This window comes from Cervus canadensis, chromosome 19 (genome assembly GCF_019320065.1).
Source record: "Cervus canadensis isolate Bull #8, Minnesota chromosome 19, ASM1932006v1, whole genome shotgun sequence".
Taxonomy (NCBI): domain Eukaryota; kingdom Metazoa; phylum Chordata; class Mammalia; order Artiodactyla; family Cervidae; genus Cervus; species Cervus canadensis.
The window spans coordinates 28,635,997-28,649,855 of record NC_057404.1 but is presented as its reverse complement, the minus strand read 5'-3'; the positions used below and the strand labels follow the sequence as shown (position 1 = coordinate 28,649,855).

General features: G+C 34.2%; 1 protein-coding gene across 6 annotated transcripts in view; it reads left to right on the top strand.

The window, feature by feature from the left end:
- FAM13A (family with sequence similarity 13 member A) overlaps window positions 1-13,859 on the top strand; it is a 316,062-nt gene that overhangs the window by 139,801 nt on the left and 162,402 nt on the right. For all 6 annotated transcript variants that reach the window (XM_043438910.1, XM_043438899.1, XM_043438898.1 and 3 more), the window contains one exon: window positions 3,716-3,790. In XM_043438910.1, coding sequence (XP_043294845.1) covers window positions 3,716-3,790 — 75 coding nt within the window. The remainder of the gene's footprint in view (window positions 1-3,715; window positions 3,791-13,859) is intronic.

Below are 13,859 nucleotides of genomic sequence, written 5' to 3'. Positions count from 1 at the left end.
GGTGAATGGTAAGGCCAACAAAGCCGTGACAAACAAGGTATTTTTTTCTTTCCCTATTGTGTTTTAAAGTGGTGTTTTCATGATACCAAAGTGACACAGCAGGTTTAAACAATTGATTGTTGCTCAGAGTCATTAGAATGGGCAGTCAGTTCAGTCAGAAGTCTCATTCAAGCAGTGGAAATGTTTAAAATAAATATAAATATACCCTGTGTAATACATTTGTGTCTAATTTGTCATTCCATCCTCCAGTGACCAGCATTGGAATGCCACACATAATAGGGCTCAGTTAATATTTGAGAGAATTTCCATGCACACATATAGTTTAATAGTTACAAACAAAAACATTCCCCCGTCAAACCTTTGCAAAGAAGTTCTTCTAAGGGGAGAGTTTAAACACAAACCTGAGGTTCCTTCCCTTTGCCTGAGAATTGGGGATTAGCTTTAAAAGCCTTGTTTTTTAAATGTAGATACTGTTTATGTACCATACAGTTCACTTGTTTACAGTATGCAGTTTCTTGAGTTTTAGCATGTTTACAAAGTTGTACAACCATTACCATTACCTAACTCCAGAACATTTTTGTCACTCCCAAGACCCTGACAGCCGCCAATCTACTTCCTGTTGCTGTTTGCCTGTTCTGCACATTTCGTATACGTGGAATCACGCAATATGTCTGTCGTTTTGTGTTTGCCTTCTTTCACTTGGCATGTTGTTTTCATGATATTATTAGCAGATATTAGTGCTTTATTCCATTTTATAGCTAGACAATATTGCATTGTGTGAATATCCCATTTTTTAAAAATCTGATCATCAGTTGATAAGACATGTGGGTTATATACATTTATGGACTGTTATGAATAATGCTACTGTGAGCACTCATGTAAAAAGTTTTGTGTGGACATATGGTTTTAATTCTCAGGTATATGCCTACAAGTATAAGTGGCTTTTTAAAAGCACGACTTTAAAAAGGCTTAGTCTTTAAACTGTGTCTCATAATATATTACCGAGTTTCCACACTATATCTGTTTTAAAGCAATAAACTAAGTTATTACCAGTTATTGATTTAAGGTACTAGTTGAATTACTTAATTTTTCTCTAGAAATCTGAGTAACGCTACCCTGCAGGGAATGTTGCCGGTGTTCTGTAGCTCACTGCCAATGCTTGGGTGCCCACACCTCTGCAGCATTCTGATGGTGCTCTGAGAATGCAACTCTGAAGAGGATATGGCTTACCTTTTAGTCAATAAATGCTGTTTCCTAGAAGAATCATGAAATCTTGAAATTTAAGACTAGATAGAATTCTCGGAACACATCTAATCAATCCCTTTGTTTTATAGATCTTTAAACTGAGGGAGAGATCCAGGAGGTTAAAATGCTTGCCTGGCTTCCTAGAGATGGTTAGTTTGAGAACTAGGATGAGAAGGCAGATCTCTTGACTCTGCATTTTGTGCTGTGACTACTAAACTTCACAATGACTCTGTTGTCTGAATTTGAAGTCATAAAACAAAAAATGAAAAAATTTATGTAGGTGGCATTTTCAGTTAAAAGTTTACTGAAAGCGCTTTCAGAGTCTTTTAGGGAAAAGCTGACTCTCAGCTTTATATTTATTAATTCACAGGAACAGGGAGGCAAAATAAGGGTGATACCATCACTTTTAAAGGGGATACCGTCTCTTCTAGTTTATGCATAAGGAAGAAAGAATTGTAGGCATTTATAAACCAAACAGACGTAAACAAAGGTCAGTTATTCCTATTAACTTCTCTTACCAGTCAGTCTTTTTTCTTCTCATCACATTCTAACATTTATGTACTAGTAGTTTAAAAAGAGGTATAAGGATTATACCTAATTATATTTTCCAAGTGTAGCCAAATTACACAACAGATTATGCAATTAATAACTTGGACCTTTTAAATATCATTCTGGTTATAGTTTATTCCTCTCACAGTGAGTCAGAAACGGGAATGGGTTGGTTCACTATTTCCAGTAAACAGCTTCTCACCAGCAGGTGTTGTGACTGATGGGAATGGGTAGGACAGGAAGGCACACTTATTTGGAGATCTCAGAAATGTACCCTTGATCCACACATAGGGCTGTGCGCGAGGCCACAGGCAGCTGAGTGTGTTGGCAGCACTGCAGTGACACCCCCCACACACACCCGCCTCTCCGGCTCCCAAGAGGCTCTGGTCTCCTCGGAGTCTGGGACTACTGCTCCCTACCACAGAGCAGAGAACAGGCGCCATGTACAGACCTGTGGCCCAGGCCCCAACCTCTGTGTGATTTTGGTCACATCACCTCAGGATCCACATCTCTCACTTGTAAAACTGGGGGAGGGTAGCTGAGCACTGGTTCTTTAAGAATTGTCTTGGCTTTAAAATGCTGTGATTCTCCAACCTACTCTTTTAAGATATTGAGTATATTGGATGATAAGTAGTATCTATAGATGATAAGAGCTCAGGCTTTAAAGTAATTCAAAACCATCTTTGAATCCTGTGTGACATGAGGCAATTTACTTAACTTCTGTACACTTTTATTGTGTAATGTTAATAGTTCAAAGGGGAATAATGATAATACAATACAATTATAGTACTTAACTCATAGACTGTTGAGGTGGAAATGGTATTATAAATGCAAAGTCTTTAGCACTGTGCCTGATATATCCTATAATTTAGTAATTATATATTAGTAGTGAGTAGTGTTATTATTTCCTTTAGGAATGTTTTATACTAATAATATACTATTTTCTTTAGAAACAAAATAATTCCAGCAAATTTTAGTAACATTACAAGGTATGTAGACTGTAGTTTTGTTTAAAAGATGATGATCTTAAAAAAGGATGATGATTAATTAACCATGAGATGAACTTGGAAAAAAAACTCATTATTTAGGTGATTGAATAGTAGGCATGATGGGAAAAGAAATGAGATGCTGAGGTAAAGGTTATGGAGCAAGTAAAAGAAATCTGACCTATTCTTAGCATTATTGTCAACTATCATCTTCCTGTTACATATTTTTGTTCTTTTTTAATCTAGAGATAGAATCATCTATGGAAAATTTACTAAACTTAATGGCTATTCAGAAGTGAATCCCTGTATTATTTTTTAAAACAACAAGATTATTCTTTTCATGTAATATGTAGAAATAAATAGTAAATCTATCCAACTCCAAGTAAGCTGCCACCCATAATCTCTGCTCTTATTTTTGCATGTACTATATTGGCATGAACCAAGGACTTAGAAGCTTAATTATTTTGTAAACAGATACTCCGATATTTTTTCTCAGGATATTGATATTGCCACTATTCAGTAGCAGTTTGCAAAACAATATGAAGGAATTTGTTTTATGATAAAATATTTATAGAATCAAAACCCATTTGTGAAATACTTGGAGAAAGTTGGAAACGCAAAGTTTGGTATTGAAGTCTTGGAAAATTACTCTTTAGTTCTCCAAAGGAGAGGTGAGCTGTCTGTGAATATATAAGTGACATGATATTTCATCTTAGAATATATATGTCCTATAGGTGCCATACCGATTCCGTCGCTGTCTGATGTTACTTCACCGTTGTATGTGATGAAGGAGAGAAATGTTTTGGCTTCTCACTACAATCTCACTAGATTCTGGTGTGAACAACTCAATCCAGAAATGATTTTCACTATATTGTAATTTCTGATTAGGGTGGTGTTCTTCAGTCTCTAATGTTTCTTTCATACTTCTTTTATAGGAGGCCAATTGTAAGAACATCCTTCTAACAAAAGATTTTGAAAGAGACGCACAAAAGCCATCTCCAAAAACCAAGGTAGGCTATCTCTGCTCTTTAGGCGGAAACATTTAGGAAGACTCTTTATCTTCTTGTGTTTCCATGTTTTGTTGCTTGCATTTCCCTCAGCACCACCACCCCATCTTCTTTGGACCTAGTGGTCTTAAATATAACATATACTTTATATACTTTATATGTTATATTTACTGTGTAATCCAGGATTATAGTCATCCAAAAATGCTCAACACACTTATTATTTAACAGTGATATTTTTATTTTTGTATCACCCACTATTTTTTTGTATTTTACATTGATGTATAGTTGATTTACAATGTTGTGTCAGTTTCGAATGTGCAGCAAAGTGATTCAGTTGTACCTATATGTACATCTATTACCTTGCAGATTGTTTTCCCATACAGATTATTATAGAGTGCTGAGTAGCGTTCCCTGTACTGTATAGCAGGTCCTTGTTGATTATCTATTGTATGTATAGTAGTGTGTATATGTTAACCCCAACCTCCTTATCCTCATGCCTACCTTTCCCCTTTGGTAGCCATAATTTGTTTTCTAAGTCTGTGAGTCTGTTTGTGTTTTGTAAATAAAATTCGTTTGTGTCATTTAGATACCACACATAAGTGATATCATATATTATTTGCCTTTCTCTTGTATGACTTACTTGACTTAGTATGATAAGCTCCAAATCCATCCATGTGCTGCAAATGGCAATATTTCATTCTTTTTTATGATTAATATTCCGCTGTATGTGTGTGTGTATACATACACACACCACATCTTCTTTATTCATTCCCCTGTCAGTGAACATTTAGGCTGTTTCTATGTCTTGGCTGTTGTAAATTGGGGTGCATGTATCTTTTTGAATTATGATTTTCTCTAGACATATGCCCAGGAATGGGATTGCTGAATCATATGATAGCTCTATTTTTAGTTTTTTGAGGAACCTCCATACTGTTCTCTATAATGTCTGTACCAGTTTTCATTCCCACCAACAGTGTAGGAGGGTTCCCTTTTCTCCATACCCTCTCCAGCATGTATTAAGACTTTTTGATATGAACTATCATACATTTGACAGAATAAAGAGTATAATGTGTTAAATTTTTTCTTATTAAGATAATTTCAAAATGCACATATTTGTTTTGCTACTGAGAAGAAAAACTCATTTAACTGAAATATATCATGAGAATTTATTTGATACACCCAGAAGAGTGATTGCATTAATTTTAGAGCCCCTTTCCAAATCTTAAATCTTTTAAGTAGAACTTCTCCCATATACTGGGCTTCCCTGGTGGCTCAGAGGGTAAAGCGTCTGCCTGCAATATGGGTGATCCAGGTTTGATCACTGGGTGTGGAAGATCCCCTGGAGAAGGAAATGGCAACCCACTCCAGTATTCTTGCCTGGAGAATCCCATGGACAGAGCAGCCTGGTGGGCTACAGTCCACGGGGTCGCAAAGAGTCAGACACCGCTGAGCAACTTCACCCACTCAGTCACTCACTCTCCTATATACTAGGTGTATATGATATTCCTAACTGGCCAGTGTATATTTTGAAATTTTATTTATTTTTGGCTATGTTGGATGTTCTTTGCCATGCCCAGGCTTTCTCTAGTTGTGGTGAGAGGAGGCTACTTTCTAGCTGTGGGCCGCGGGCTTCTCATTGCAGTGGCTTGTTTCAGAGCCCAGGCTGTCGGACACATGGGCTTCAGTAGTTGTGCGCAGGTTCAGAAGCTCTGGTGTGCGGGCTTAGTTACCCTGAGGCATGTGGAATCTTCCCAGACTAAGGATCAAACCTGTGTCCCCTGCATTGACAGGAGAATTCTTAACCACTGGACTGCCAAGGAGTCCTGTGATATTTATAGAGCTACTTTTTGTTTTTCTCCAATTCTAAGAAAAAATTTTCTCCAAATTTTCCTGAGTACATTGTGGGCAAAATTTTAAAGGATTCTTGTCTTTACTTTTAATTGCACATTACTATAAAAATGATTTTGGCTTTATTTTTACAGGCAAATCAAGTTAAGTGTGAGTCATTACTTAGTATCTTACAGTAAGAGGCTACAGTTGTTTTTTTTTTTTAATTTTTTAAAAATCTTTTTTAGGAAACTTTTTCCACCTTTTTTTTCTGGAAAATTGTTTTAACTACTATGCTTTTCTTTCTAGATCAGGCTATTTTTTTAATCTTTTTCACTAATATATTTTCTATACAAATTTACATAACTTCAGTTCTCTAGAAGAAATCTTGTTTACTGTTAAAAATTCCGTGTCAAAATAAGCTCACCAAAACAAATGCATTGAAAAATATATGATTTAAAAAACATTTTTAGGTAACATTTGCTCGTTATCTTCATTTTTATTGGTATACCTACTTTTAGGTGAAGAGACCTTAGATGAATCACTTTCTAAATGTAAGATAATCTTGAAACCTGTCGTAAAAATTGTTTGAAGTGATTCTCTTATTCTTATGAAATTAATCCAATTTGGAATATTTCAGGCATACAGAGAATCAGTAATTAATGTGCATTGATTACCCTCTGTGAGTCTCACTGTATTGTTCATGACCAAGCTAATTAAATAGAGAAATTGCTTCATTGGTTAATCTGCAGTTTGTGACTTTAGCTTTTTTGTGGTCTTACATGAGCAAGTTTAAATTTACATGAGCATGCTAATCTTTGCTTAGCTTTGCTTACTTTAGAGGTGATTAAAATCCTTGTAGTTTCAAATCCCCAGAAATGAAGCAGAGCATGTGAGCTATACACATGCTTATAAGGCACACAAGATTATAAGGCACTAACTATTTCCCCCAGATTGTATTAAAGATCTTTTTTCTAGCAGTTGATCTTTGAAAACTGAAGCTGAAAACACCTTCAAAATATAGTTGATATAAAAAACAAAATGTGGATGGTGTGTCCTTTCTAGAATGACTTAGGGAATTGTGAGAATGATGTGTATCCTTGGTACTAATGTTACTTCATTTGGCCTCCACAGCGGTCTTTCTCAGACATCTCTAGTTACAGCTGTATGTGCCTTGGACAGCTAAATATTTCTGGTCCCTATATGGCTAGAGATGTAAAATGGTAATCCAGAAATGGCATGTGTCCCATTGGCTCTGGAGATGTCTCTCTAGTCTAAACCATCTGTCCCCATCTGTGTTCTCTCTGCTAGCTGTTGTCTCTGCTCTTAGGCAATGGGGAGGATTGTATTTCTCTCCCTTACATAGGAAAACCTCTTCTTGACCTGAGTCTGCTGGAAAAAATAAATGACACCTTCATTACACAGTGCCATGATACTTCCTGGATGAGCAATGATCACCAGCCCTATTAGTTCAAGGACATGCTCATATAACCATTTCATGCCCCATACGGGATAGACTACATATGCAAACAAGTAACTGGAATAGACAATATGGAAGGGAACATCAAACAGATTTTTAAAGAGGTGTAAAACATAGACATAGTTTCTTGTAACCTAGTATGATCATGATTTGAGGAGAAGAGACAAAATCTTCTGCCTAATACAAATGCCAGTGACTCTAAATAAGCCTCATAGCTCATGTTCATTGGTCACAGTATAAACCCTGAAGAGGATCCAGGAACTGAGGGGAAAAAAAAACTATCTTTCTTCTCTCTCCCCTTGGTGTATGACCTAGACTTCCCACTGAACTTGCTATGTTCTTGTTGACCTTGGTTAAAAAAAAAGTTCAGGCCATTGTATAAGAAGGACTGTCCAATTAATTCAGTGCTGGGTGAAGGTATAAAATACAAGATAATCTGTTTCCTTTCTGATTTCCTGATAGCTCAGTTGGTAAAATTACAAGCACATAATAGTTTTAGTCACTGAATTCTCCTAGTGCTTTTATAGATGTTTCTTTTAGTAAACCAAGTCATATTAACTATAAAATGTGTGATAAAAATAGTGCAGTTATCAAGTAAACAGTTATGTAGTAGAAGCAACTGTTAAATTATTTTTATTTTCAGAGGTTAGTGATTTCAGGCATCATGCAACATTTATGAAGGAGATTTTATTCAGGATGAAACCAGATGTCACATTTGTAGTTTCTTAAATGATTTTTTAAATGCCTATGCCTATTAGCAAAGTAAACTGGAAACTTAGACTAATGTAGAATTTTGAGAAATTTTAGTGACAGTATAATTAAATTTACAAATTAAGTCATTTAATAAGCATTTAATTTTACCAAGATTCAAAGTTATTTTAAAGTCATTGTTAATGGATGTGAATGTATTTTGTGGTTGCTTTGATTTATGAAACATTCTAATTAGTATTCTGCTTTTCCACTGAACGTTGTTTCAGTATCTGTTTCCATGCGTCAGCTTAGTTTGTGTGCTTATTTAATAAAAGTAATAGTAGTCGTAGCAATAATAGTGATGATTGCTAATACTGATCAAGTGCCAGACACTATACTATATATATATTATCTAATAATCACATTTCATATGTTGTCATACCATATTCAGCTATTTTGAAATTTTGAAACTGCTTCTAATTATCATTAATATAAAAAGCCTTATGTGATAAGTGTTAAACGAAGAGTAATTTTTAAACACTTTTATTTTCTTAGGGTTTATGACCTATAATAGAATTAAAAGATACAAATTGTTTCATGATTAATATACCCTAGCATGCCATCTCTCCTCCCTGTTTTGAAATTGTTTACAATTTCGATACATGTTATTATAGATTAACTGAATGCCTGTATGTATATAATAGATATTTTGAAGGTTTTACAATTGTATATTAAAATGTACAGTCTATCACCTTCTGCAGTTTTATTTTGCCTGTTCAATAAAATGTGTCCTATCAATATTCACTTTCAGTAAGAATATATAATACAGTTTACTTAGGTATTCTAGATTTTTCTGATACTTAGGTTGTCTCCAATATTTAGATGACTTCCAGTATTTTGCTATTACAGATCCATTTTAAGTGAGTAATTTTGACATGACACCTTTTGCACCTATAAAAATAGGATTATATGTAGGTACATCTTTGACCATGCATTACAAATACTCTTAAAATGGGCCAGTTTACATGTTCAGCGGCTGTGTGTGACTGTTTCCATTTTTCACATTCTCTCAAATCCTTGGTAATATCAAAGTTATTGTGGTTGTTTCCCCCAGTATATTGAGTGTAGGAAACAACTTGCTATTGCCTTAGTTTGAATTTCTCTAATTTCTTGTCATCACAGAGACATTTATTTTTCACTGAATATCCTGTGTTTCTCCATTTCCCAGCCCTATTGCAGGTAGGTGAGGCCAGCCAACTACTTTTGACAGTAGGTTGTGAGCAGAAGTGACAACTCTCAAAGGCTTTTTCAGCCCTTTCTCATAGTACTTTAATTAGACAGTGGAACATGCGTCTACTTGCATGTAGTGGAGCTGCCTGTCTACTTGCATTGGATCTGTGTCATGACTTAAAAACAAACCTCTGGTTTGTTACACCACTGAGATTTCTGAGTTAATTTGTACCTTCCCTGTAATATAGTCTACCACATGGGCACTGTGTTTTTTGTGTGTTTATGTTTTCATATGTTTATTAAGCTTTGATCATATTTGTGATTATTAATCTATGTGCTATTTCTCCTACCATTGCAAATTTTGCTATTTGGTTGTTTTCTTTTTTTCTTAATGATTTATGAGAGTTTACTATCTATTGTCAGTTATATGTATTCCAGATACTTCCACCCAATTTTCTGGGTTTTCTTCATATTGAATAGAGTGTCTTTTAACGTTTGAAGCTTTTTATTCCAGTGGACTCAGATTCATCAGTCTTGGGGCTTTGTGCTTTTTCACATCTTGTTTAAGAAATCCTCACCAACTTTGAGGTCAGTTCAGAAATCTTTTTTATTATTTTCCAAAAGTTTTAAAGTTTGCTTTGCATATATATAGGTCTTAGTTCATTTGAAATTGAATTTTGTGTGTAGCATAAAGTAGGGTCCTCATTTGATAGATGAAAATTAATCAGCTCAGTGTATTTGTTCAATAGTTCATCTTTCCGCCACTTTTTGAAATAGTATTTCCATTGTATGTCAAATGTTTTTATGTCTGTTTCTGTACTGTATTATTTGTTGCTTTTCCTATGTGTTTCTTTTATTTCATTACCCCAGTGTCTTAATTAGTGATATCTGGTAGAATATATTTTGTCAACTGTTTCTTCTTGAAAATTATCTTTGCCATTCTTGGTCCTTTGCTTTTGCAATTAAATATTGTCAAGTTTTATGAGAAATTTTACTTCGAATTTAAAGTGAATTAGTTTCATGAACATGGTGTTCTGTCCATGACCATCATGTAACTTTCTGTTTACTCAGATCCTCTTTAATGTCTTTGATTTTTAAAAAAATTATAATTTTCTTCTAACTATTCCCCAAATTATAATTTTTATTCTAGATCTCCTTTTTCTAGATATTATAAATGGAGTACTTATTATATCTTCACACTTTGTTGCTGATGTCTTCAAACTTTGTTGCTGATGTTCAGTGTTGAAACTGATTTTTTTTTTTTTATTGTAGTGGTTTTTGCTATACATTGACATGAATCAGCCATGGATTTACATGTATTCCCCATCCCGATCCCCCCTCCCACCTCCCTCTCCACCCGATCCCTCTGGGTCTTCCCAGTGCACCAGTCCCGAGCACTTGTCTCATGCATCCAACCTGGGCTGGTGATCTGTGAAACTGATTTTTATTGTTGACTTCATATCTGAAAATCTTGTGCTTGCTTCGGCAGCACATATACTAAAATATATCTGAAAATCTTGTCAAATTTTTATTCTAATATTTTGTTGAGCAGTTCTCTTTGACTTCCTTTGTAGACAATCATATCATCTGGAAATAATGAGAATTGTTTATTCCTTTTCAAGACTCTTATCATTTAAGTTCTTTTCTATTGTGCTATGTTCCAGGACTGCCAGTATAAGGTTAAGTAGAAATGATAATAGCATGCCTTCTTGCATTGCTTCCTAAGGGAAAGTTTCTACGTTTGATTTTTATATATAATCATGGCATTTTTCTTTTCGTTTTGAGGGGGGTAAGGGACGGGGGTCATTCTTTTGCAATTCCAGGCACATAGCAGACCTCTGATAAAATCTTGAAAATGAACATGTAAATTATTTGCTTCTTGTTTTTTGTTTCATATGGAAGTAATTAGTGTCCATATGTTTTCATATATGTTTTTCTTCATACACATAGTCATTAGGTTTATGATGTTTGCTTTCAGTGCTTGGTAGATATGTTTTATAAACTTATATTTTGCTAAGAATTTTATTTTGAGTGAATGTTAAATTTTAGCAAATGTTCCTTCACATCTGTTACGATCATTGCCTGGTTTTTCTCCCATATTCTTTTATTGTGGAGAGTTATATTCATAGACTTTCTAATCTTAAAGCAACAGTGCCTCACTGGAATAAACCAGTTCTGAACCTGACCTTGATACATGTTTTTAAATACCTTGAAAGTTTTGGATAACTGATGTTTTACTTAGTATTTTTGCATCTAAGTTAATAAAATGTTTTGTTTAATCTATTTTTGGTATAAAAGTTGTGCTAGCCCAATAAAATGAACTGAGGAGAATCTTTTCTACTCTGTGAAACAATTTAAGATGAGAGTTTATCAGTGCCTTCATTATTTGATAGAATATATCTATAGAATATATCTATAAACATGTCTGGGTCTAGTGAGGTTTACTGATTTATGTGTTTTTAATTTTGTTTTGCTTTTTAAATTTGTTTGGCAAGTTGTTTTTTAGCTGCTTATTCAGTTTATTTTGGGCTTGTAGTCCTATTCATGTTTTTATTAATTCTTAATTATTAGTTTTTTATTAAAATATAGTTGATTTATAATATTATATTACTTCCAGGTACATAATATAGTAATTCAATAGTTGTATAGATTGTATTCCATCCATAAAGTTTTTATAAAATGTTGGCTATATGCCCTGTGCTGAGCAAGAGGTCCTGGTAGTATATTTATTTTATGTGTAGTAGTTTATACCTCTTAATCCTCTGCCCACAGCTTTCTTCTCTCCCCTTCCCTCTCCCCAGTAGTAACCACTAGTTTGTTCTCCATATCTGTGAGTCTGTTTCCGTTTTGTTATATTTATTCATTTGTTTTATTTTTTAGATTCCACATACAAGTGATAAGAGAGTATTTGTCTTTCTCTGTATGACTTATTTCATTAAGCATAATGCTCTTTAGGACCATCCATGTTGTTACAAATGGCAAAATTTCATTCTTTATTGTGGTTGAATAGTATTCCTTTACAGGTACGTGTGTGTGTGGACACACACATCTTCTTTATCCATTCACCTGTTGATGGACGCTTAGGTTGTCTCCATGTCTTGGCTATTGGAAATAATGCTGCTGTGAACATTGAGGTGCATGTATCTTTTCAAATTAGTGTTTTTATTTTCTTAGGGGATATATCCAGAAGTGGGATTGCTGGATCATACAGCAGTTCTATTTTTAGTTTTTTGATGTTATATTTTCTAGAAAATAGTCTATTTTAATTAATTTGGCATAAAAATTTTAATGTTCCCTCTTATTTTTAAAATCTTTATTGTAGTCTTTAAAAAATCTTTATCTGTTGTCTTTTTTCATTTTTACTATTATCTTGGGGCATTTTCTTATTTGTCTTTGATTAGGATTGCTAGAAATTTGTTTGTTTTCTTAGGCTCTGCAGCTTTTGGTTTGGCTGATTCTTGATTGTATTTGTTTCCCTGATTCATCAACCTCTTTTACTATTTACTCTATATCTATTATTCTTAAGGTAGATCTTTTTTCTTAATGTTTATCACTGTTTCCTCCACAGACATATATTTTAAATACATTTTCTGTGATGTGATACTGAAGCTTAATGACCAATTCTTTTAAATATATTTGCTTTGCTTATTAACACCCTCTTCTGATGTGTCGAGTGTCTTTATTACATTAGAGAGTTCTTTTAGAATCATGTCATTTCCTTCCTTCCTTTTATTTTGGTAATACTTTCACAATGCCAGGACATAGTGAACCCTTAATAAATAATTAAGAACAAATAAATCAATCAGTTTTTAAATTTTATATCATATAAAAGCAGTATCATTTGTGTGTGTGATTATAGAGAATTTGTGCTTGTAAAAATCTAGTAAAATTTAGTACATTTTCCTATGGAAAGAGTTCAGTAACCACTAAACACAATTATTTCTGGAATTTAAGATTCTGGGCTTTATTTCTTTTCCGGATTTGTTCCTTTAGAGCTTTTCATCTAATAATTTCCCATCTGCTTTGTCTGCCCTCATATGTTTGTGCATACAGATATATGTTTATTTCACCAGATAGACATGTTCTGTATTTTTCCATCTTCCCTATATAGGTGCTGGATGATAAAATTCTCTTTGCCTCTTTCATCATCTCGGGAAATCACTTTGCAAACCTATCTCTTCAGTGCTAAGTAGTATAAAATTCTGAAAAGTGAATACCTTTGTTCATTTATTACTAGTTATATCTATGACTGAATGTTTTATTTTTTGCACACATATTCTTTATTTAGTTTCATAAATCACCACTAATCTATTTGAAGAATTCCTAGAATCTCTTTATAATTAATGACATACAGATTCACTTATTTAGATAGTATTCTCCTATGTTTTATGATATTTTAAAACATATATATGCATGCATGCTAAGTCACATACATATGTTATCAAGTAAAAAATAATACAGAGTTAAATAGTCATTTTAAAAGATAATACAAATATGCTATATCTGGGTGTACCTGTATAATCTCTTAACCTAATAACTTGGCTACTTTAACCTCTATACTTAGCCTCTTTCCAGATGCTATAACCTGCTGTGACCCCAGGCCAAGGAATGGAGGGACCTCTGTGAAATGTCTCTTGACTTGCACTGGTGTGTACACAGAGCATAGCTGGCCTGGTCTCACTGGTCCTAAGAACCCAGCTTCCTAAGTCTGGGTCTAGATCCTTGCTCGCTGACTTTCTACAACCAAAATGATCTCCTCTTGCATATCTGCTCTGCTTTGAGAAACAGCCTGAAGCTCATGCTCAGTTTGGACGTGTCATCTCATCTCTTCTGCACCGTGTGCCT